Below are 25,796 nucleotides of genomic sequence, written 5' to 3'. Positions count from 1 at the left end.
TTTTTTTTTTTTTTTAATTTAAGAAGAATGCCAGTGACTCTTGTTGGCCTGGTCTGAATTCCTTTCAATAATGAATGAAAAGCTTTGAGGAAAGAATATAAATATAATGAAATTTGAAAAGAGTTACATGTGGGCCTTTAAAAGTTAGGGGGAAAAAATGAGGAGAACTACTCTTCATTCTCTCCTCCTCTTGTCCCAAAGCTCCTCTCCTCTTCTTCTTGCAAGAGGATTGAACTAGTAATTATAAAACTGTAAAGATTATGCAACATACAGCAATGAGTATAATCACAATTATTGGACTACCCTTCACGATCTATTATATTAGAGAATGGAGAAGCATTCACAGAAGTTTCTCTGAATCTCTTAGTCATTCCCAATAAACCCAAACCAGAAGATACCTCATGTCATTGCATATTATGTACAGATTGGCATAAGGAACAGCTCTTAATTTGTAAAGTCTTTTAAATAATAGAGAAAGCTTTCCAGCTTTTAGTTTTCAAGCTTGATTATTAGGAAGAGAATTCACTCTGTGGTTGTTTTCTACTTTGTGTTGCTTGGACAGCACAAACGTCTTATCTAGCCTTGTTTCCTTTGCAAGTAAAAAGGGGCTTTGTGAGGATTGGTAGAGTTAGAATACTAAGAAATTCTGAGGCTGTAAATCAGGAACGAATCAGGTGATGGGAAACGGATGTGTTTTTCATCTATTGAGGAAGACTTTTTTTTTTTGTATGTTACTCAAAAGATTAATATGTAGCCTCTTAATTAATGCCTATGTGCATAACTCTCTGCACCCACTATGTATTTCCATAGATGATATTTTTGAAAGAGAATTACTGAGTTAAAGGAAATCTACCCTTTTAAGGCTGTTAATACATATTGGCAAATTATTCTCCAGAATGTTCACTGAAGCCCTGATTGTAATAACAAAGTATTAGAAACAACCATCTGAGTAGTGGTTAACCATTGCCATTTAGATAATGGTTAAAGTATGGTATATCTTTATAAAAGATGAGATGCAATGCAGTTGTTCGAAAGAATGAATGTCAGTATATATTGATAGGGAAGACGTCTGAAAAACGACTTACAGAATATGTCAGTGTGTGTGTGTGGTGCAGTTCCATTTCTTTATAAAACAAAAGCAAAACAGACCTATATTTCATTGGAAAAAACTCTGCAAGTCTCCATGTGAAAGTGTGAAAAGTGGCTCCTTTGGGAGAAGGAATGGGAGGTTGGGAGAGATGTTAATTTTAATTTTATGTATTGATGTTTACATTTTCTAGGAACACATTTTTCCAGTAAGGAATGGTTTTTCTATGATACAGAATATAGTTATAGTAGCTAAAACTTTCTTAGGGCCCTTTCTCATTGTTCTGGGTGCTTTATTCATTTAATCCTCCTAAAAAAGTCTTCGAGGTAGATACAATTAGTATCTCTGTTTTATAGATGAGAAAACTGAGGCACAAAGAGGTTAAGTACCCTGTGCGAGGGTAACAGCTGTAACTGAGAGTGGGAGCCTGGCTTCAGTCTCAGCCCCTGACCAAACTATACCAGTGTATGCCAAGTACAAATTGTCTGCCTTAAGTAGAAGTGCTTTCAGTTATGCTACAGGGTGTGGAGGCCACAGCACAGATCACTTTTTCTAAGCTGTTCTAGGTATGTCTCTTTCAAGTTCCTAAAGTATATATTAGATTATGATTACTTACGTGTTTTTAATGAAGAAAATAGGATCCAGACATTGATTTAAAAGTCCTTCAAAAAAGTAAAAACCAGGCTGGGAGCAGTGGCTCATACCTGTAAGCCCAGCACTTTGGGAGGCTGAGGTGGGAGGATTGCTGAAACTCAGGAGTTTGAGACCAACCTGGGCAATGTAGGGGGAGACCCCATCTCTACAAAATAAATAAATAAATAAGTTGAGCATGGTGGCATGTGCCCTGTAGTCCCAACTTCTTGGGAGACTGAGGTGGGAGGATTGCTTGGGCCCAGGAATCAAGGCTGCAGTGAGCTGTGATTTTGCCACTGTGCTCCAACCTGGGTGACAATGCAAGACTGTCTCAAAAGAAAGACAAAAGTAAGGAACAGAAAACCTGATACTGTTTGTTACACCCTTTTTTCTCTTTGATCAGCTACTTCAAGTGAACATTAATTGTATTTTAGGGAAGACTGGCTTCCACAGAGACCCATCTGGAACTCCTGGTTCCTTAGCTGTGCTTCTGTCAGAGCAGCTCTGGGTTTTGGTTTGTTACTATTGTACACATTAGGTTTCTATACAAGAAGAACTGGTTCCATTGGTTTAAAAATAAGTTTGAAAATCCTAGAAACAGTGAGAGTCAGAAAAAAACTGTTTTTATACATATTGTCTCCCCCACCCCCTTTCTCTCCAGTTGAAATATTTTACAGAGTTCTATATTTAGGGATGCTTTTGGCGTATTTCTTATACACTCCAGAGGCACTCTAGATAAATTATCTTCAATGTTAGATCTCTCTTAGCTTTGCTAGTTGTATTTGTTAATCCATTTTGAGTTATCTTTAGTCTGCGTCCATTTTATGTGTGTATAGAATGAGGCCATGGAGATGTACAGCTCTGTCATTTGGCAGCAGAGTCCTAAGGAATTGGTGGTGATTATGGGATGGTGGTAGCCACTGGGGCTGCTTCAAACAGAAAGAAAAGGGTTCTAAGGACTTACAAATGTAAATTCTAGTGTATAACTGAGCATCTTCCATTTACCAGCACTTGATACTACTAAATCCTCACAGCACCCGGTGTTGTTATTATCTCTGTTTACAAATGAGGAAGCTGAAGCTCAGGTCACAAAGGTAGACAGGAAGTGATGGGGTCAGATTCCCAGCTACGTCTGCCTTGGAGTTTTCTTTCTTGTGAGGGCGATGTTGAATTCACTCTGGAACTGGTGTAGCCATCGCCACATTTAGAGTGCATTTTAGAGTTTGAGCCAGTTTTGATGATTTTACTTTAACTTACTGACGGAACTCCTTGTTCATCCCTGGAACTCTCTAACACTTCTGCTGGGAGTTTAGAGGGATGACCACACCAAGCCACTTGGTTACATTTTCTAAAACAAAATTTATTGTAAGAAATGGAAATTATGAACAAAATATACTACTATCTCTTTTTACTGTGAAGTTAGTTTATTGGCTACTGTTAACTATTTATTTATTTATTTATTTACTTACTATTCTTTCGTAGAGACAGGGTCTTGCCATGTTGCTCAGGCTAGTGTCAAACTCCTGGACTCAAGCAATCCTGGTGCCTCAGCCTTCCAAAGTGCTGGGATTACATGTGTGAGCCACTGTACCTGGCCTCAACTCTTACTAAAATTAAAGCACCTTAATATGTTTTGCAAACTCATTGGACCAATAAATATTTTCAAGACCTATGCAGAATTACCAGTGGCACATCCCCTTTTTCTGTGGCTCCACCCCTTCAACTTTGTGTCCAAGAAAACTTTTCGTGTTTGCCTGTAGCTGATGGGCGGTTGTTTCTGCCCCCACATCAACAGGGTTTAATGAAAACCCTAGAAAGTGGAAACTCGTGGGAGAGAAGAGAAAATATACAAATTCACAAGGTATGTTTAGTGTATAAAAAAGGAGAAAGACTAGAAAGCATGAGATATAAAGGAAATGAAGAAAATAATCAGTGAGATAGAGCTAAAGCTTTTTTCTGAATTTTTAGCATTATCACCTGATTTAGTTAACCAGCCACATTAATTTTATGCTCCTGATTTGTGTACAAATTGAAATTTTTGCTATTGGATTTAGGTTCCCTCTCTAGGAATTTCTCAGTTGTTTGCACTAAGTAGGATATAGTTGCTAACTTACTTAGATGACCTTTTATGAAATTTGTAAGTGATGTATTTATTTCATTTCTGGAGCAGATACAGCTGAGTAGCTTATGAGGTAGACTATGAAGAAAGTGTGTGTGTATATATATACACCAACTAAAATATTAAAGGTAAGTAGCCTAAAAGTGGCAATTTTTTTTTTTGAAAAGCAACCTCAGAGTTTTCAGTAAAGTGTTATCATAAACTAAGCTTTACCCAGAGAGAATATTGACTGGAAAACACATTTTCTGAGATGTTTTAGAGTTCGAGCTGCTTCTCAGTTGATGGCATGAGATATTTCAGGAACAGAACTATATAGATCTTTAGACTTTTATTCTTACCTATTTTCTTCAGAATACTTTTGCCTTTGGTTTGAGAAGAGTCAGAATTCTTATCTGGATTCACCATGTTCACATCTGTGTGCACATGACAGATTTCAGTTCTGCTGTGGTTAACTTATCTGACTTGTCCAACAGGTTCCTGGGTGGAGCTCCCCATGAGCAGCAGCAATGGCAATGATAATGGCAATGGGAAAAATGGGGGGCTGGAACACGTACCGTCCTCATCCTCCATCCACAATGGAGACATGGAGAAGATTCTACTGGATGCACAACATGAATCAGGACAGAGTAGTTCAAGAGGCAGTTCTCACTGTGACAGGTAAGTGAGACCCATGTTTTGGTGGAATTCAGGAAATGAGTGGGTTATAGGGCTCATTCTCTCTAGGAAAAATTTATTTGCCTAAATCTTCACTTAGCAAAATATGCCTTCTGATATATTGCAGTGTAATATATATTGCACAGATATATATTGTGTTTATATGAGACAGCTAATTGACAGATGCTTCAGTGCCCACTGTTTTTCCCCAGATTGTCATTTTTCTTACCCAGATTATATTGTTTTAGCAGTTTATCGGTTTAAAAATTCAGTGGCGTAAATGCTAATTTATAGAATTAATATAGTTTTCCCCCATTTTCCTTTGTATCCCTGTTTCACAGATCACAGACTGCCTTGAATTAGTTACCTCTGTATATGTCTGTCTTCCCTTCTAGATCTTGATGTTGCAAAGGGCGGGAGCCATGTTTCATTTTTATTAGCTTCACAGTAATGGTGCTGGCACATAATAGACACTCAGTAAATGTTTGACTCATAGGACCTGCAGGTCGTTGCACGTTATAGCAATGTTTGCACAGTTGGAAGCACCAACCAAGGTCTGTGAAGATAGTTTTGAAGGCTCTTCTGCTTTCTCAGAGGATGTTTTATTTCAGACCTCATTTTTCTGTGTTTGACCTGAAGAAACTAGTTCCATGGATTAAGGACTGCTTATGGTGAAAGAGTAAGATTACGATGAGATATGTGTGTGGAATGAAACCAGGTCATTATTTTTTAGTATAAACTTTTCTGTTTTTTTTCCAAAAGGGCTAGATATTAAATGATGTTTAAAAAATTCTTGTTTCAGTGACAGCTACACTGTTAGCATTATGGGTCACTGGATGACCTTCTGGGTAGTTGTTAACTGATGTTAACCATAAAATACAAACGCACAGGAAGCAGATTAAGGAAATGTAAACAGTGACTATCTTTAGGAATGCAGTATGGGTATTTTCTTCTTAACATTTTGTATTTTCTAAAATTGTGTATATTGCACATATTATTACTTATCAGAAGAAGTGAAAAAAAGGAGAAATGAGTTAAATCACGTCCAGCTTCCTGAGTGGCTTATGATCCACTCATGTTGCCAAGGCAGCGGGGGGACTGGCTTGTTGGCTCTGTGGCACACTGTGCACCCCCGCCACCCCCGTGTCATCCCTTACTTGTCCCTGTGTTTCTTAGAGCCTGGGATGGCTCTTGTCATAAGCGGAACCAGAACAGATGGCTCTCTTCTGAACAGCTTGCCCTTGATTCTAGTAGCTACAGCATTAGTCTGTCTTTCCGAATGAAGATTTGTATTTATGTTATGGAACTCGCTGATGGGTTTCTCAAGTTTTCTGCTTGTTATGGCCTGTCAACAAGGCTTTCACTCTAAGTTCAAGTGTGTAGGCCTTGATCATTGGTACCATGGTGTCCATGAGCCTGTTGTTCACATGGTGCTGTCAATGAGCAGAGAAAAGTCACCTGCTTACCTGTCTGTTCATCTTATTTCATTTATGGTGCAGTTTTACATGTGACTGAATATGCCTTCACCCTCCCATGATCATGTTTCAGTTTAGGTTGCTAAAGCATGTGAGAAGGAGGCATGGCAAGTGCTTTTGAACACTTTCCTACCCCTCATCTTATGTATCTCCAGCCCCTAAATTAGTGGTCATCTTTCAGAGAACGCCTAGAACTTGAGTGTGCAACAGTACTCTTCTGGGATATCCGACTAACATGCTTTACCATTGAGGAGTGTCTTCAAAACTCACGTCATTTGAATTGCCATGCGTCTCTGTATTTGAAAAGTCACTGGGAAGTGTTTTTTGTTGGGGGAAAAGTTTTGGGGTTGTTGGGTATCAGTCCTAGAGCTGATCTATGTATATTTTCAACTTAAAAATTATTGCATAGAAATATTTGTGTTGCTGCAAGGATTGTTAGCTGGGAACCCCAGTGTGTTCTGCTTTGCCTTCCATCCTGTCACAGGGGTTTTCACCTTGACGGCACACTAGATTCACCCAGGAGCTTTTAAAAATGCCAGCACACGGACTGCATCTCAAGAACTTCTCATTTTGGTTGACAGGGGCAGGGTAGAGACATCTCAATATTTTAAAAGCTCCCCAGCCAATTCTAATATGTGCCATGGGTGAAGCTCTAATGCATTCCAAATTGTTAGGAGGAAATAAACAGTTTAGAGAAGAGGTTGGTGCCAGTGTGAAGAAGCATATGGAAGCAGAGCGATGCTTCCATAGGATTCTTGACTTTGTCACCCTGACTGCCTTGACCTGGTCAAGGCTGTGTAAGGCTGACCCTTACCCGGATGTGTAGCTGTGAACCCAACAGTGTTATGAGCACCAAGATAGTAAACTGAGGCCACCAGGAGTGCCCAGTTCTGGTTGACTCCTGTGCTAGTTCAAGACAAAAATTTCCTAAATATATATGTCGTTTGTTTGATGCAGAACCAGCTTTTCTCTTTTCCTGTCCCCATTTAAGAATCTCCTATGTCAGTTATACCAGTCTAAAAGACTCCTAGGCCTCATCTGTCAGATAAATTTCTGACGATCTTACTTCTGAGTCAGTCTCACCAACATTTCCGTACATTAATTAACATTGTATACATACTCTTGATAACTTTTATAGTTAATATCTATTCCTTTCAGCAAGTTAAGCCTCAAATATTTTTTATTTCTATTTTAGATTTTGGGGGAGGGTTTGTGTATGTAGTGAAGGATCCCCAGTGACTTTCAGTTTTTACACAAGGAATCATTGATAAAGCTGAGAAATTAGCTTAGCACATTCTGTTCATCTCTTGCATCAAGTGCAGTTTGTGACCGTGTTGTTTTGTCTAAAACTTATTTGTAAATTTTTACAGTTCTAAGAATGTATTTTATGCAATTATAAAGGTTTTATATTAATATATAAGCTTATATAATTCACTCTGAAATATCTCAAAGCAAATATTTCTGAAATAAGTAAAATAGTGGTTCTCAAAGTTTTCGGTCATTGTATACCTTTACATTTTTTTTTTTTTTTGAGACGAGTATTGCTCTGATCCGCCCAGGCTTTGGAGTTGCAGTGGACGGATCTCAGCTCACTGCAAGCTCCGCCTCCGGGTTTCACAGCATTCTCCTGCCTCAGCCTCACCGAGTAGTGGGACTACAGCCCCGCTCCTCGCCTGGTCTAATTTTTGTATTTTTTAGTATAGAGACGGGGTTTCACCGTGTTAGGAGCCAGGATGGCTCGATCATCCGACCCTTGTGATGGCGTCTGCAGCCTCCTAAAGTGCTGGGATTACAGGCTTGAGCCACCGCGCCCGGCATATCTTTACATTCCTAAAAATCATCAGGGACCCCAAAGGACTTGTTTGTGGGTTCATATATTTTGATATTTACTATATTAGAAATTAAAGCTGAGAAAATACATATTCAAAAATAATATTTTAACATAAGTAACTTTTTTTAGTGAAAGTACCTATTTTCTATAAACCCTCCAAGTTAATAAGAATAGTGGCATTGTTTTACACGTTTACAAATCGCTAACACCCAGCTTAATACAAAACAGCTGGTTGTCATCCACGCTTGCATTCTAACTGTTTTACTATCACACATCATGTAGCCTTTGGAAAACTCCACTGTACACATGGGAGAATGAGAATGAAAAAGACAAATAAATCCTACTAGTATTAAGAAAGGAACTTTAACCTCAAAGACCATCTGAAAGCATCTTTGAGAACGACCTTATGCACTTTGAGAACTACTGGTGAATTATTTAGTGATGAGGGAACTTTGAGAAAAAGAACTCTGAACTAAAGTTACTGAATTTGAAGATTTTTTACCTTTAATGGACAAAAGAGTAAATATAAGAAAATGTGACAGTTTGTGTCTGTAGGTAGTATTTCCTTTGCAAATGTATCATTTTGAAGGAATTTATTACTACTGAAAAAGTACAGAACATTTTGGGAGTAAGAATGCTCATTTTCATTTAGCCATTTAATATCACATACATTTTTCTTGTATGGGGTCATGATATTATATTTTCTAATTTGCTTTTTCAAAGCCATACTGCTGTAACTTTTAATTTTCTAAATTCCAGTAGAGACTAAGTCATTTGACAAAGTGAGAATTAAAACTGATAGCTAAATTCCTTCTCTTCTAGCCCTTCGCCACAAGAAGATGGGCAGATCATGTTTGATGTGGAAATGCACACCAGCAGGGACCATAGCTCTCAGGTGTGTGGGGGGGATTCTGATTTACAGTAAACAAGAAAGATGGAAATTCTGTAAGTATATTTTCCTAAAATAAAGAACATGAAGACTTTTAGGAATAGTTTGAAGCTATTACTGAATTTCTGATTTTGGAACTTATTTAGGATGGTATAGTTCATGTTGCACTCCTTTACAATTAAGGATTTGGGGCCTTGGCTCTCTAAAGGAATTGGAAAATTCTTGCCCATAATGAATCATGCCAATACTCCAGGCTAGTTTCTTGAGTTTATAAGTAGAAAAAACTGAGATAGATGCTTTAAGACCACAGAATAAATGAAGATGAAGAACTAGACATGAAGACTTTTTTTTTTATGCATCTGAAATCAAAGCAGTGACTTTTGAGATAAATTTCAAGAGGTAGACATAAAATTTATCTAAATTATGCAAGATTCCTTGAAGATAAATATTGTTTACTAGGAGTTCACAATGTTGGAAACAGGGATATAGTATTAAAATCTTACAAATGTTTGTGTTATAAAACTTAAAATATGGTAAGTATATAATTTTTGCTAATGATTTAGAATACTCGTGGCCAGCCTTTAACTTTATTGATATGTAAGATTACCTGAAAGTGTCGTTAGAGTACAAATTCTTGAGGATGGGAACCATTTTCTTTTCTCCTGTATTTAGGGTGCTTGAAAAATATTGAATGAACCTTTGAATGAGTTGCAACTAAAACCTTGTTTTGTAGGGTTTTCAATATGCTGTGTCCTGAGCACTAGAAATATTTTGTGTATCCACCCAGTATTCTTTCTGTTTCTGAAGGCCACAGAGTTCCTCCATACTTTACTATGCTCTATTTTTGCTTTCCTCTGAAATGTCGAAAATCTATGGATTCAGCATGAATTTATTTTATGATGATAGGCTTTATACTGTAGAGAAGCTCACAATAGCAGGCTGTCATGTAGTAAGATAATCTGACTGGAGCATTTGAGTTGCAGGCTTATGTATGTCAGTTTGGCCACATGCAGTAAGTGATAGCTGATGTAGAAGAAAGCATACAAAGTCTCTATAGCAGAAAGCGTACCAAGGAATCCAAGAGAGAAATCAAATTATTTGCTGTGGTCTTTCCTGAGGAGGATTTCTTCAATCCATATCACCTTTTATACAGAAAGCTTAAAGTTTAGATTAGCATTTTCCAAAATGTGTTTTCAAGAATTTTGTTCAAAGGGAATTTCTGTAAGATAGTCCTGAAGTCAAATAAATGGAAAGTAATGCAGCCCCAGGCTCCCCCACACTCTCACCCTAGTAGTCGCATGAGTAGTTCTGACCAGTTCCTGCAGTAAAGAAATGATTATAGTTTAAGCTGGACATGGTGGCACTTGCCTGAGTCTCAGCTACTTGGGAGGTGGAGGCGGGAGGGTCCCTTGAGCCCCAGGAGTTTTGAGTCCAGCCTGGTCAACATAGCAAGACTCTGTCTCTTAAAAAAAAAAAAAAAAAAAAAAAGAAATGGGTTTAATTAAACCAAATGTTTCCCAAGCTTATTTGACCTTAGACTTTCTTGCTCTTCTCTGCATACATTTTTCCCTTAAGAACTTGATAACTCTGTGGAGCACTTTGGTAAGTGCTTTCCTGGCTCACAGAGTTGCAGATGTGCAATTAGGCTTAACTGAATATTGAATTTACACGGAATTCTAGAGCCGAATGCATCTGTCCTGGAATTCCAAAGGAATTTTTGAAATTCAAGAAAGAAAATGTCAGGTTTTTGGCCTTTGGCAGGTTTGCCAGTGTTGATCTCTTCGCAGGACCAAATCCCTAAGAGAGCATAGGCCGTCATCAAGAGGAGGTATTTTATGTTGACAATCAGATCGGTCAGTTTCAACCAAGGGAAGAGTTTAGAAAGACAGTAACTCCTATGAGAGAGATTTTAGCAGTTGAGTAAGACTTAATAAGGGAGCTGTCAGTAGGTGTAGTTTAAACTTTCAAAACCTTTTACATTGCCTTTTTTTAATGGAAGAAACAATAATTTAAAAATTAATTTATTTAGGATTTGGGAACATTGATTTTCTTGCTGAATAAGAAGAAAGTTGAGGGTTAGGAAACTTAAAAAAACAGGTTAAGGCCTGTTATTGTACTTCATCTTATAGAATGTTTTTATATGTGTTTATAAGGACTATATATCATTTTCAAGCTTTTCTAAGATGAGGAAGGAAAGTTACTAGCATTAACTAGATATGTTCTAGTTGTTCAATTTCTTTCGGTTTTTTTTTTTTTTTTTTTTTTGAGACAGTGTCTCAGGGTCTTGCTTTGTCACCCAGGCTGGAGTGCGATGGTGCAGTTATAGCTCACTACAGACTCCGATTCCTGGCTCAAGCAATTTCTGTGCCTCAGCCTCTCTAGTAGCTGGGACTACAGGAACACACTGCCACGCCTGGCTAATTTTTTATTTTGTTTGTATAGACAGAGTCTCGCTATATTGCCCAGGCTGGTTTCAAACTCCTGGCCTCAAATGATCCTCCCACGTCAGCCTCCCAAAGTGCTGGAATTACAGACATGAGTTACTATTCCCACCTCTCTTTTAATGTTCTCAATCCAGTGAAAGCAGTGATATTATCCCCATGGACAAATGGAAAAAGTGAGGCTTTGTACTAATTACTTATCTAAGATCACAAAGCAAGTCAGTGTTAGAGCCAGGATTCAAAGCAGGTCTCAGTCTGTGGCCCTTGTTCTTTCTACTGAACTAAGTAAGTGGATTCGATTAACAGGAGAGCTCACAAAGCCACGAGAATGAACTGAGAAATGTCTGCTGAGTTATGGTGTGGGGAATTTCCGCCTAAGGCAGTGTGCACTTAGGAAAAAGATCATGAAACTGCTTTTGGGATGATCATTCTCAAGAGTCTCAGTTTTGTATCAGAAAACAGACTGTAGATTGTTTTTTCACTTGATCTTAGCCAAAAGTCCGAGAAGCAGTATAGATTATTAATTGAAGACATTTTTGCATTGTGTTTCTGGGACCAAAAAATGCCAGCACAGTGTTGAGTGTTACTGAAAAATGATCCAAACGGAAAGTGTCCTCCTTTTCCTCTCTTGTAAAACTGTGATTTTTATCTGTACATGAATCATGGTATACAGCTTAATATCCCTATTTAGAGGACAAAGTGACCTTGAGGTGGACCCAGAGAAGGAAAACTTAAGTGATTAGAAAATAAAGAACTCCATGTGAGAGAACAGGCAAGAATGATCAGAATCATCTTTGTTTTTGTTTCTTGTTTTTGAGACGGACCTCACTCTGTCGCCCAGGCTGGAGTGCAGTGGCTTTGGCTCACTGCAACCTCTGTTTCCAGGCAGTTCTACTGCCTCAGCCACCCAAGAAGCTGGGATTACAGGTGTGCACCACAACGCCTGGCTAATTTTTGTATTCTTAGTAGAGACAGGGTTTTGTCCTCTTGGCCAGGCTCGTCTCAAACTCCTGGCCTCAAGTGATCCATCCACCTCAGCCTCCCTAAGTGTTGGGATTACAGGCGTGAGCCACAGTGCCCAGCCAGAATCTTTGAATAGATGTAGGTATAGAGAGAGGATTATTGATTTTAAAAGCACAAATCTTACATAATTAGATTAAGTACGTTTTTACCATATTCTGGAATTCTAAGAATTGGAAGGCAGTTTAAAACCTGAAAGTGGCAAATTTAAGACTAATAAAAGGAAGCACAGAGCGGTAGTAAATGGGGAAAGCTTACCACTCTTAAAGTGTTAGAATAAGTTGAGAAATTTATCTGGAGTTCTTTTTTGTTTTGTTTTCTTTTGAAAACACTTGTTCAGAGGTAACTTTGCTTCACTCAACTGAGAAAATTCCATCCTCTTGAAAACAAAAATTAGAGCGTAAAATCTTACTGCGTTTTCATTCTGTCAGGAATTATGAAATATTAACTTGTTAAATCTTTGAGCAGGTTTAAAGAGAGAACTGTGAGGCCAAAGCAGGAAACTAAACAGAAACGACCTGCAGTATGTTGAGTATAGTCAGATACTGTGTGCACAGCAACTGATTTGCAAGTAAATTGTAACCGTTTTTTGTTTTTGATTTGGGATGATTTCAGTGTTACTCCAAAGAGCCAACTCATGATTCTGAGTAATCTCAATAGCCAATGGAAAGAGCTTAATCCTAAATGCTACATTGTGTCATTCAGCGGAATTTGCCAAGTTCAGCAGAACTAGATAAGAATGGTACTAACGAGCAGTAGACAACGCACAGGGGTTTTACTTTGCCCCGTCTGAAGCTCCTGTCCTGGGGTAGCTATTTCACAGAGAACTAGACCTGTCAAAAAAGAGTCATGTGAATATGTCAGACTCTGCATTTCTTAGCTACCTACTGAAAAGAATGACAGCTTTAGTCAAAGAGTGAATCCCAGTCAAACAAAATAAAATGTCAAAATGCTTCTTAGTTTTGAGGCCCTTAGGTTTGGGGACATTCTTTAAAACTGAATATGGCCAGGCGCGGTGGCTCACGCCTGTAATCCCAGCACTTTGGGAGGCCGAGATGCGTGTATCACTTGAGGTCAGGAGTTCGAGACCAGCCTGGCCAACATGGTGAAACCCTCTCTCTACAAACAATATAAAAATCTGCCAGGTGTGGTGCCAGGTGCCTGTAATCCCAGCTACTCTGGAAGCTGAGGCAGGAGAATTGCTAGAACCCAGGAGGTGGAGGTTGCAGTGAGCCAAGATCGCGCCACTGCACTCCAGCCTGGGTGACAGAGCGAGACTCCGTCTCAAAAAGAAAACTGAATAAATAATACTGAATCAATATAACTGAATAAATAAATATGTTTAGGACTTTTCCCCTCCTTTTGGTTCTATTAACAGGGGAGCTATTGGAAATGTTAATTGTTCTTGGCCTGAAACTTTAGGTTATCATTAGCAATTTTTTAAAATCACATCTTTTATTTTATTTGATATGACAGATGTTAAATTCTGACTCAACTTATTATGAATTATTCCAAAAAACTTTTGACTAACATAGTTTCGAAACCTTGGAAAATGTTTGCATAGCAATTTCTCCTAAAAATATAATCTCCTTCTGGAGAGTCAACCCTGGTGCTTAACAGTAGGACCTCTCTATACAGTGTTCTTGGGTTTGAATACTGGCCCTGCTATGTACTGGTTGTGGAACTTTAGGCAAATTATTTAATCTATGTCTCAGTCTCCTCATCTGTAAAATGGGATTTTAATAATTCCTATTTTTATAGGGTTGTTTTTTGCAAGGTGAAAGTTAATGCATGTGGCTGGGTGCAGAGTGTCTCACACCTGTAATCCTAGCACTTGGGGAGACTGAGGCGGGGAAGATCCCTTGGGCCTGGGAGTTCAAGACCAGGCTGGGCAACGTAGTGAAACACTGTCTCTTTAAAAAATACAAAAATTAGTTGGGCGTGGTGGCACACACCTATAGTCCCAGCTACTTGGGAGGCTAAGGTAGAATTAATTGAGCCCAGGAGTTCAAGGTTGCAGTAAGCTATGATTGCACTCTGGCCTGGGTGACACACGAGACCTTATCTCCAGGAAAAAAAAAAAAAGTTAATGCATGTAGCATGCTTGGAATAATATTTGCCCCTTTAAGTGCTCAGTAAATACTATTATTTATTTCCTCATCACATCTCTCACTTATTTTGTTTTACTTCTCATTTTATTTTAGCATATCCTTTTATTTCCTTTTATTTTTTTAATTATGAATTTTTTTTTTTAGAGAGAATCTCACCCTATTGCCCAGGCTGGAGTGTAGTGGCTGGATCTCGGCTCACTGCAACCTCCACCTCCAAAACTCAAGTGATTCTTCTGCCTCAGCCTCCCAAGTAGCTGGGATTACAGGCACCCGCCACCATGCCCAGCTAATTTTTGTTTTTTTTGTTTTTTTTTTTTTAGTAAAGATGGGGTTTTACCATGTTGGCCAGGCTGATCTCCAGCTTCTGACCTCAAGTGATCCACCTGCCTCAGCCTCCCAAAGTGCTGGGATTACAGGCGCGAGCCACCGCACCCGGCCTAATTACAGAAATTTTAAGTGCATACAAGAGAGAATAATATAATGGACCTCCTTATAAGTATCGCCCAGATATAACTCTTATCGAGGTTTTTCATACTTCAGTTAGCATTACATCCCAAAATACAGTCTTTTTCCAGTTCCTATGCTGTGCTTAGATATCCCAACAGTAAAGCTTACTCAGGTTGTTCTGAAGATATTACATACTCTGATCTTAGATTATTTTTCAGCATTTTTTAGAAAACAGCTTGTTTCTTTTTTTTTTTTTTTTTTTTTTCTGAGACGGAGTCTCGCTGTGTCGCCTAGGCTGGAGTGCAGTGGCGCAATCTCGGCTCACTGCAAGCTCCGCCTCCCGGGTTCCCGCCATTCTCCTGCCTCAGCCTCCGAGTAGCTGGGACTACAGGCGCCCGCCACCGCGCCCGGCTAGTTTTTTGTATTTTAGTAGAGACGGGGTTTCACCGTGTTAGCCAGGAGGGTCTCGATCTCCTGACCTCGTGATCCACCCACCTCGGCCTCCCAAAGTGCTGGGATTACAGGCTTGAGCCACCGCGCCCGGCCACAGCTTGTTTCTTATCTAAAATTGCTGAGACGCAACCTTATGAGTTTGGTATATTTCCTGTCCAGACTTGTCTTTGTATTAGGAGGAATTGGTCTTCCTTTTTTTCTTAAACTTTGAATTATTCTTTACAGTCAGAAGAAGAAGTTGTAGAAGGAGAGAAGGAAGTTGAGGCTTTGAAGAAAAGTGCGGACTGGGTGTCAGACTGGTCCAGTAGACCCGAAAACATTCCACCCAAGTGAGTTCTCACATGTTTCTTGTCGGTGGACACAGTTGATCTGCACCTGCTTATAGGTAATGGATGGTAATCCCCGCGATATTTTCAGCAAATGACATCTGCCTCTGAATTTCTTTCTCAGGGAGTTCCACTTCAGACACCCTAAACGTTCTGTGTCTTTAAGCATGAGGAAAAGTGGAGCCATGAAGAAAGGGGGTATTTTCTCTGCAGAATTTCTGAAGGTCTTCATTCCATCTCTCTTCCTTTCTCATGTTTTGGCTTTGGGGCTAGGGTAAGTACTGGCCAACTCTTGAAGTTTTTTCCATTCATTTTATCCTATTTTATTTTCGGATTGAAGAAATGTATGTGAAAGCAGTTTTTACTGCTTTACTTTTAATGTTTCAGTGCAAATAAGGTTAACTTAAGAATGATTAAAGTGGGTACACAATTGTTCTACAAATAAGCATTTTTAATAATAGTAGAGGTTTTTTTTCTTACTTGAAAATAAGATGTTTGGCCTGGTGTGGTGGCTAATGCCTGTAATCCCAGCACTTTGGGAGGCCACGGTGGGTGGATGACCTGAGGCCAGGAGTTCGAGGCCAGCCTGGCCAACATGTTGAAACCTGGTCTCTACTAAAAATACAAAAATTAGCTGGCCGTGGTCGTGCACATCTGTAGTCCCAGCTACTTGGGAGGCTGAGGCAGGAGAATCGCTTGAACATGGGAGGCGGAAGTTGCAGTGAGCAGAGATCATGCCACTGCACTCCAGCCTGGGGGATAGAACAAGACTCCATCTCAAAAAAAAAGAAAAGATGTTCCTATTAATCTCCTAAATGATCATTTTAACTGGACTCTTCTGTGATTGATTTTCTTTTGGGTTTTGTTGTTTAATCTTGAGTAATTTTGAACTAAACTAATCTTTAACATGTAAATTTTGTGGTCAATGCAAATACTTTTTTCATATGGGAAAATACATGATTACATTGAACGGTTTTTTTAAATGAAACTGGTAGGTTGATTGGTGCTCATTTTTTCCTTTTTTAACTTTGTAGTATTTTCATTTATTTTGCTAAAATCGACCTCATATTTATGTGTAATTCATTAGTTTTTCAGCCACATCTTTTAAATAAATTGCTTTTTTTCCTTGATTTAAACAATTGAGGAATTACACTTCTCTAAGATTTTAGGAGTTAAACAGTAGCTGTTAATTTTTTTCAAGACATATGTTGTGCTCTAAGCATGCCCAATGGGTCGTTTTCATATAAGATATACAGAAGGTGGGTCATTGTTTTCTTCCCTTTAAGGAGCTCAGCGTATTGGAGAGAGATGCTCAGTCACGACCTCAGAAACTTGCATACAGCTTTCCACACGCCCCTCTTGTCTCTCTTGGGTGCTTGATCTGCTTTTGTGAGGGCGAGGACAGTAATCACAGACAGCAACCTAGAAGGGATTTGTGCAGAAGAGCAGTGTGTGACCGCTGCGTGGGGGTCGATATGGGGCAGGTATAGGAGTTTAATACGTTGCTACCTATACAGCAGTTCATTGCCCTTAAGCGGTTGGTTTCTGTACCTTGCCGTCTCTCTTTCAGTCATCTTCAGATTGTTTGTCTTGGCTCTAAGTATAACTATTGCTATAGATGAATGTAAAAAGAGGGTTTAAAAAGTTGGTTGCTTTAATTGCACTGGAGGTGAAGCTTGTTACATATTTTCCTTAACTTCCCTTCTGCTTTTGCTGTTGAAGAGGCCAAATACTTGGTTGGCCTGAAAAAGTATTATAAGGCCCCTAATCCTTAAGAGTTACTAGTAAGAGCTGCCTTTAAAGCACTGACAGCTTTTAAGGGTTTTTTTTTTTTTTTTTTTTCCTACATAGAGCACCAAAATGATTTCACATATTACTATATTTTTGTGTCAGTAGAACCTTCTGTCCACCAAAGGGAAACATATTGAAGGAGTTGGGCTGCTTTATTTACTCTGTGGAGGGATCTGTTCTCTCTGGCTTTACTTTGTCTAATCACTACCCCTTCGCTGTGGAGCCCCAATTTAAAGAGTAAACAGAATCATATAAAACCAGTTTGGCTGGGCTGGTGACTGGTTTTAAGAAAGTCAGCGATGATTTCATGTTAGTTTGGGGAGCGGTGCCCACAAACCTTTAGAGCCTTTTACAAAGACTGAAGAGTGTTAAGTAGAGTTCAGACTGTGGACAAGCTGGTGTAGAACTGTTGAAACAGGTGAAACATGATACCTCTGCTTCCTTTCAGCATCTATATTGGAAAGCGACTGAGCACACCCTCTGCCAGCACCTACTGAGGGAAAGGAAAAGCCCCTGGAAATGCGTGTGACCTGTGAAGTGGTGTATTGTCACAGTAGCTTATTTGAACTTGAGACCATTGTAAGCATGACCCAACCTACCACCCTGTTTTTACATATCCAATTCCAGTAACTCTCCAATCCAGTATTTTATTCAAACTCTGTTGAGACATTTTACTAACCTTATACCCTTTTTGGCCTGTAAGACATTTTAGAATTTCCTAACAGAGTTTACTGTTGTTTAGAAATTTGCAAGGGCTTCTTTTCCGCAAATGCCACCAGCAGATTATAATTTTGTCAACAATGCTATTATCTCTAATTAGTACCACCAGACTAGACCTGTATCATTCATGGTATAAATTTTACTCTTGCAACATAACTACCATCTCTCTCTTAAAACGAGATCAGGTTAGCAAATGATGTAAAAGAAGCTTATTGTCTAGTTGTTTTTTTCCCCCAAGACAAAGGCAAGCTTCCCTCAGTTTGCGTTGATAGTTATTAAAAGAAAACAAAAAAAAAAGCAAGACACAAGAAAAAAATATCCTGGGCAATAAAAAAATTATTTTAAACCAGCTTTGGAGCCACTTTTTTTGTCTAAGCCTCCTAATAGCGCCTTTTAATTTATAGGAGGCAAGCTGTATAATAATAGGTATGAAATAGGATAAGAACTGAAATACATCAGCAGATTTTCATACTAGTCTGTTGTAATGCTGTCTTTTCTATGGTGTAGAATCTTTCTTTCTGATAAGGAACGTCTCAGGCCTAGAAATATATGAAATTGCTTTTCGAGATTTTTGTGTGTGTGTTTGATATTTTTTATGTTAATTAGCTGCATGTGGATTTTCATGACTTTAAATTTTTTATTTTTTATTCCTTTTTTTTTTTTCTCTAAGAAGAGGCTTTGGAATGAATTCCAATTTGTGATGTTAATACAGGCTTCTTGTTTTAGGAAGCATCACCTATACTCTGAAGCCTTTAAACTCTGAAGATAATTGTTTCAGAGTTATTCCAAGCAGTTGTGCAACTTGGAAAAACAGACTTGGGTTGTGGGAACAGTTGACAGCGTTCTGAAAAGATGCCATTTGTTTCCTTCTGATCTCTCACTGATTAATGTTTACTGTACAGTCTTCCCAAGGTGATTCCTGCGACTGCAGGCATTGGTCATTTTCTCATGTAGCCGTCTTTTCAGTTATGGTAAAACTCTTGAAGTTCAGAAGACTCAACAGATTCCTTCAATGATACACTTGTTCATTCATTTCTAAAATGTGAAGCTTTAGGACCAAATTGTTAGAAAGCATCAGGATGACCAGTTATCTCTAGTAGATTTTCTTGGATTTCAGAACATCCAGTATGACTCCGAAGGATACCACATGTTTTATATATAAATAATTAATGTTTATGATATAGACATTGATATTGACTCTTTAGAGAACCATTGTTAATTTTAAAACTAGCAATCTATAAAGTGCATCAGGTCAACTTGAATAAAAACACTGACAGCCAGGTTTGCCAGTTTGCAGAAACTATCTAACTCTCTCTCTCACATCAACATTTGTAAAATTGATGTGTTATAGTGGAAAATAACATACAGATTAAACAAGAAAATGTTTATCTTTTTTCAAGAATATAGCTGGCTATCTTTAAGAAAGATGATATATCCTAAATAGTTTTGCAAGTCATTTTCTTTTTTCTTTCTAGCATTTGATGTCTAAATAATTTTGGACATCTTTTTATTAGACTGTGTTTCTGTCTTACTCTTAAACCTGGTAACACTTGATTTGCCTTCTATAACCTATTTATTTCAAGTGTTCATATTTGAATTTCTTTGGGAAGAAAGTAAATCCAATGGCTCACTGATTTTTGAAAAGCCTGAATAAAATTGGAAAGGCCGGAAAGTTAGGAGAACTGACTAGCTAAACTGCTACAGTATGCAATTTCTATTACAATTGGTATTACGGGGCGAAAGTAAAATTATACTTTACCTGAAAGTGACTTCTTACAGCTAGTGCACTGTGCTCTTTCCACGTTCAGCAGCAGTTCTGTCAGTAGTGCCATTGAACCTGGGTATATTTATGATTTCTTTCAATGTTAAAAATAGACGTAGTGTTGCCCTTTTTCTTAAAGCCTCAATGAAATTATGGAAAATTGCTTAAAACATGAATACATCATCACAGTAGAATTTATTATGAGAGCGTGTAGTGTGTATCTATAGCCCTAACACACGGGATGGACGTTTTACTGCTACCCCCAGATTTGTGTTGAACGAAAACATTGTGGATTGGAAAGGAGAATTCAACAATTAACAGTGGAAGTTGTGAGATTAATGTTTTAAAAGCTTTACACCTGTTTACAATTTGGAGACAAAAGGCAGGCTTCATTTTCATATGTTTGATGAAAACTGGCTTAAGATGTTTGTAAATAGAATCAAGAGCAAAACTGCACAAACTTGCACATTGGAAAGTGCAACAACTTCCCGTGATTGCAGTAAAAATACTTACTATTCTAAAAAAATGAGAATTGAAGACTTAGCCAGGCAGATAAGTTTTTTCATGAACCCATTGTGGAAATTATTGGAATTAACTGAGCCAAAGTGATTATGCATTCTTCATCTATTTTAGTTAGCACTTTGTACCATTATATACAGTTTACAATACATGCATAACTTGTAGCTATAAACATTTTGTGCCATTAAAGCTCTCACAAAACTTTCCCTGTCAGTATATCATTTTTCTGTCGTATGTCTTGTCTGGGAGTTTCGGGCGATGAGGCCTCCTCGCCTGTGCACAGCCTTCCAGTCATCTGGCTCCCCAGCAGTGGAGTTGCTGACAGTGCTCAGGGTGTGAACAGTGTTCTGTGGGGACAGTCACCGAGCTGTGAGCATTTGTGAGTGCCTCGGGACTGTGGCATTCAGAGCATTTGCCTCCAGGTGGTGGCAGGAGGGTGCTCACGGGGGGAGTGCTCCGGAAGTACAAGAGGGACGCGGAGTGTGCCCTGATGGGAATGGTGGTGGGGACACCTGCGAAAGTGGATCCAGAAGGAACTGGAAGTTCCATGTGCCTGAAAAACAGGATGGATACAGAGGAAACTGAAAAATGTAGGTTAGTATTGAACCTAATTGAAATGTGTGTGCCTTCCCAGGGGTCACACTTCATCAGGGATACCTTTGGGGGTTTACTTCTTTTAAACAGGGAGGTGATTTAAGATGTATATTTTAGACAGTCAAGCCACCTGGTGAGAGAGTACCAGAGGAGATCAATCAGTTCTCTAGGTGAGGAGCTAGGGCCTGCCCTGGGCTGTCACCCTGGGGTTGGCAGTGGTGGGCCAGGATATGTATGAGAAACAAAGCGGAAGTAAACTGGTCAGAAGGTGACTTAGAGAGGAAGGCATGTGTATTCCTTTGTGTGTGTGTGTGTGTGTGTGTGTGTGTGTGTGTGTGTGTGTGTGTCCTGAAAACATGGGTTGATCCCATTAAAGGAGGACAGGAGAAGAAATGGAGTGGTAGGAGCAAAGAGGGAGGATTTCAGTTTTGAGTGCATTGAACATGAAATGTCTGAGGGACTTCTGATGGACACTTATTAGATAGAACTGTAACCCAGGAGAAGGGTCTGGAGTGAAAGTAAAACACAGACCCGTGCATTATATTGGACAATGGACAAGGAAGAAAGTTATTCAAATAACGGGAAAGCCCAACATTTGAAGGCTGAGCAGAAGAGAAGTTCGAAGTGAATGATATTGTTGGTATCACAGAACCCCCAAAGTAGGAGGTGACCATGTTTCGTGGTGAAGTAAGATGAATCGAGAAGCTTTGGAATATGGCAGTTGGATCTGTGCTGATCTTTGCAAGAGCATTTTCTGTAGGAGTGAAAGAGGGATCCTGGATAAGATTGTGTCGGGTCAGTGAATGAATGGCAAGAAGTGTTGGCTTTTCTGAATAAACTTCATGATTAAGAAAACAAGGGGGGAGTTTCTGAGGAGGAGACAGAATTGTAGGATTGTTGGCTTAGGTTGGGAATAGAGACGGGTCAATGTGTAGGCTAAGGAGAGAGAGCAGAGGGAAATATTAGAGTTGCGGAGGGAGCAGATCGATAATGGAATAGTGGGACCTACTCCCTCCCAGAGTGAGAGGAAGGAAATGTAATTAAGCACTCAGTGGGGAGTGAGCCTTGGAAAGGTGGAGTTTACACAACCCAGACATTGATGACAAGAAATGAAGATGTGAGAAGGGGTGAGGAGAGATCAGTTAGAAATGGAAAGTGAGGAAACCTGCGTCTGGTGGCTGCAGTTTCTCCATGTTTGAAGAGAAGGCAGAGGTCGATGATGAAGGAAGACAGAGTTGTTTCCCAGAGAAGTAGAAGTATCTCCTTCTCTGGACGGAGACAGGAACTAATGCTGAAATCCTCAAAGCCTTACAATGGCTCCTGCCTTCATTCCCCAGTGCAGCCAGAAGCACCAGGCAGGTGGACTGGGATCCGCTGCTTCACAGCCTGGGTGACATGATGTTTTGAGCTTCAGCTGTCTCATGAGTCAAGCCAACGGGCTGCCCATGGTGCTCTCTGTGGACCTTTTAATGCTACAGTTGCTGTTAGTAAATTGTGGTTCAGGATTAGGAATGGGTGAATGATGACTTGAGCCCAGGAATTTGAGACCAACCTGGGCAATATAGCAAGACCCCATCTCTACTAAAAATTAAAAATATTAACCAGGCATGGTAGCACACACCTGTAGTTTCAGCTATTCGGAAACTGATGGAGGGAGGATTGCTTGAGCCCAGGAGGTCAAGTCTGCAGTGAGCTAGGATTGCACCACTGCATTCCAGCCTGGGTGACAGAGCGACACCGTGTCTGAAAAAAAAAAGGCAGGAGCCAGGTGCAGTGGCTCATGCTTGTAATCCCAGCACTTTGGGAGTCCAAGGCGGGAGGATTGCTTGAGCTCAGGAGTTCAAGACCAGCCTGGGCAACATGGCAAAACCCCATCTTTACAAAAAAATACAAAAAATTGATTGGGCATGGTGGCACACAACTGTGGTCCTAGCTACTCAGGAGGCTGAGGTGGGAGGATTGCTTGAACCCAGAAGGTTGAGGCGGCAATGAGCTGTGATTGTGCCATTGCACTCCAGCCTGGGCAACAGTGAAATCCTGTCTCAAAAAAAAAAAAAAAAAAAAAAAAAAGGATGGGTGAATGAGGAATAGACACTATGGACATTTTATAAATATTACTTTGGTAGTGCATCAAAAATGTAAATGGACCAAGATAATGGAACAGAATGCAGAGAAAAAAATATAAATTCTGGGTTTAGGTGAGCTGAGATTCCACATCACAAAAGCTTGATCTTCAGGAAGCCAGTGGGCCCCATTGTTGATGTTTTTGCTTTTACGTATTTTAGCCCTTCAATTATTTCTTGTACCACTGCTTCATGAGAGGTGTGAAGTTCATAGTATTACCACATTTATAAACTAATTGTAAAATGTAACAAAATCTTTAGAGGGGGAGGAAAGAGTTTGTAAAGATTACCATGTCCTTTACTTCATCTGTTACTATTTCTGACCTAGTGGTAAAAATACAAACTTTAAGGTCATGAAATTAGCCAATTTATAAATTCAAATCAAGAGAAAATCAGTCTTGCCGAAGAGCTCATTTCTTCAGTTGGGACAACAGAGTCATCAGAAGTAAATGGACTATAGCAAGTCCTATAAATAACTGAAATAACAGTCAAAGGGTTTTGAATAAGCAGTAATTGATTGTTAAGCTGCTGGTTAGTTCTTAGGCTTTGAAATGCCAGTTTGAAGTTTGTCCCAACGAAATGGGCTTGGAAACTTGGTGTGAGAGAAGAGGGGCTACAAATCCTACCAGAAATTATTTGGTTGCCACTCAGGAAAAGATACACCTCCTCTGGGGCTTCGTCATTCTTCAAAATGCTCTGCAAAAACAAAAGCTCAATCTCAGTGAATTTGACCTCTACCCCACTTACACAATGTCCTGTCTGCTACTCCCACTCCTAGTAGAAGTAAGGAAAAATCATGGACATACTTGGTAAGGAAAGAAACACAGTTTTTAATAAAAGCTCCAAAAGTGATTGATGCACAGCCAAGACGCAGTTCACTGGTCCTCAGGTGTGGGAGAAATGATGCCCATGACTGTAGTCAACTCTGATCTCCCCTGAACTCCAGACCCATATGTCCAGCCACCTGTTAGACATGGCCATTCAAACGTCCATGGGCATTTCAAACCCTGTGCATCCAGAACTCCCTACCTCTTGCTTCCTCTTTTCTTCCAGGTGCCCATCTTTTTATGGTGTCTGTGAATGGCGCAAGGGTGCCTTCAATTGCTCAAACCAGAAACTTGCCAATTACTCTTTTTCCTTTCCTTCTACATCAGGTCAGTCACCATGACCTGTTAATTCCACCTTCAAAACACCACTGAGTGTCACCGACCTTTCCTACCTTGCCCTACCTAATCCAGGCCCCAGAGCCCTTGATTGCCTCCTTCCCAGGGCTTTCTAGCTGAGTTCTGTGGCTCTGTACTTTTCTCTCAGCAGCCACAGTCATTGTCCTAAATTACAAATCTGATCATGGTGTCACTTGAAATCCTTAAATGGTTCCCCATTGTCTTGGGGACCAAGTTCAAGTTCCCATAGTGGCTGCCAGACCTGCTGATCTCCAGCTTCATTGGACCGTGGCTGACCTCGACTCCCACCCCACTGAAGTCAGCCTAACTTCATGCTCCTGTAGCCCTGTTTCCAAGTGCTGTTTTCCCTGCCAGGGATAGCCCTCCCCCACCCCCGCTTCATTTTTCAGGGCTCAGCTTGGCAGTCACTTCCTCTGAGAAAACTTCCTTGACATCTGCCACACGTCCCTCCCCTACCTGGGCTAGGTGCCTGTCCTCTGATCTCCCGGAACACCCAGCACTTCCCCCTTGCGGCACCAGTCACCCTGAATGAGAATTGTCTTTGGCTCTTTTGTAGTTCCTCTAGGTAAGTGCTGTGTCTTGCCCACTGTACCCCAGAATTGGCCCCAGACTTGTGACATAATGCATGCTAAAAATACCTATTGAAAATTAATGGCTGCACACAGTGGCTCACGACCGTAATCCCAGCACTTTGGGAGGCCGAGGCGGGAGGATTGCTTGAGGCCAGGAGTTTGAGACCAGCCTGGGCAACATGGTGAGACCCCATCTCTACAAAAGGTAAAAAGCTAGTCTCAGTGGCGCATGCCTATAGTCCCAGGTACAGGAGGCTGAGGCAGGAGGATCACAGCCTGCCTGGGAAGTCAAAGGTGCAGTGAGCTATGGATTTCAGAGTATTTTGGATTTCAGATTTTCAGATTTGGGATGCTCAAATGGTAAGTATAATGCAAATATTAAAAAATTCAAAAAAAATTTGAAATCCAAAGCACTTCGGATCCCAAGAGATATACCCAGCCTGTACTACAGGGCTGGCTGGCATGACATCAAACATGGAATGGTGATTAATTCTAGCCATATAGTATTGTCTACAGGCTGGGATTGCCTTCAGTGACCTGAAATGAGATGACTGGACATCGGAGGGGTTACACTAAAATTCAGCTCTCAGAGAAAGGTGTGGAGAGCCTGAGGCTTTTTATCAGTGTTCCTGAGAAGTTATCTCCGCTGCCTGTTGAGAAAAACTGCATCTGTTGAAAACTTTGTGCTGAGCATCAAAAGTGGCTATTAGTTACTAGCAGTCCTAAGGGATAGTTCCTGATGAAGGAACCTGGGCTCAATTCACCCCTATCACAGCATTAATAAACTCGAGTCAGGATGCCAATTCAAAGCAAAAGCACTTTTCAGGAACCAGCGTTTCTTTTTTTTTTGTTTGTTTTGTTTTTTTGTTTTTTTTTTTGTTTTTTTTGAGACGGAATCTGGCTCTGTCGCCCAGGCTGGAGTGCAGTGGCCGGATCTCGGCTCACTGCAAGCTCCGCCTCCCGGGTTCACGCCATTCTCCTGCTTCAACCTCCCGAGTAGCTGGGACTACAGGCGCCTGCCACCTTGCCCGGCTAGTTTTTTGTA

General features: G+C 40.0%; 1 protein-coding gene and 1 long non-coding RNA gene across 6 annotated transcripts in view; one reads left to right on the top strand and one right to left on the bottom strand.

The window, feature by feature from the left end:
- Nucleotides 1-20,483, top strand: part of BNIP3L (BCL2 interacting protein 3 like) — a 27,114-nt gene extending 6,631 nt beyond the window's left edge. Inside the window, exons 1-7 of one of the 5 annotated variants that reach the window (XM_017885363.1) lie at nucleotides 3,489-3,581; nucleotides 3,891-3,967; nucleotides 4,313-4,496; nucleotides 8,622-8,694; nucleotides 15,386-15,489; nucleotides 15,611-15,760; nucleotides 17,726-20,483. In XM_017885363.1, the coding sequence (XP_017740852.1) occupies nucleotides 4,333-4,496; nucleotides 8,622-8,694; nucleotides 15,386-15,489; nucleotides 15,611-15,760; nucleotides 17,726-17,774 (540 nt within the window). In that variant the 5' untranslated portion in view covers nucleotides 3,489-3,581; nucleotides 3,891-3,967; nucleotides 4,313-4,332 and the 3' untranslated portion in view covers nucleotides 17,775-20,483. Of the gene's footprint in view, nucleotides 1-3,430; nucleotides 3,582-3,890; nucleotides 3,968-4,312; nucleotides 4,497-8,621; nucleotides 8,695-15,385; nucleotides 15,490-15,610; nucleotides 15,761-17,725 lie in introns of those variants that run through there. The other 4 variants (XM_017885372.1, XM_017885352.1, XM_017885379.1 and 1 more) reach the window with 4 other exon arrangements.
- The window catches only part of LOC108537726 (uncharacterized), a 38,584-nt gene continuing 31,432 nt past the window's right edge, over nucleotides 18,645-25,796 (bottom strand). Inside the window, exons 3-4 of the long non-coding RNA XR_001887912.1 lie at nucleotides 23,622-23,691; nucleotides 18,645-20,831 (exon numbers count right to left, since the gene is read on the bottom strand). This is a non-coding gene — a long non-coding RNA (uncharacterized LOC108537726). The remainder of the gene's footprint in view (nucleotides 20,832-23,621; nucleotides 23,692-25,796) is intronic.

This window comes from Rhinopithecus bieti, unplaced genomic scaffold (assembly GCF_001698545.2).
Source record: "Rhinopithecus bieti isolate Rb0 unplaced genomic scaffold, ASM169854v2 scaffold_315, whole genome shotgun sequence".
NCBI classification, from domain to species: domain Eukaryota; kingdom Metazoa; phylum Chordata; class Mammalia; order Primates; family Cercopithecidae; genus Rhinopithecus; species Rhinopithecus bieti.
This window is presented reverse-complemented; position numbering and strand designations above follow the sequence as displayed.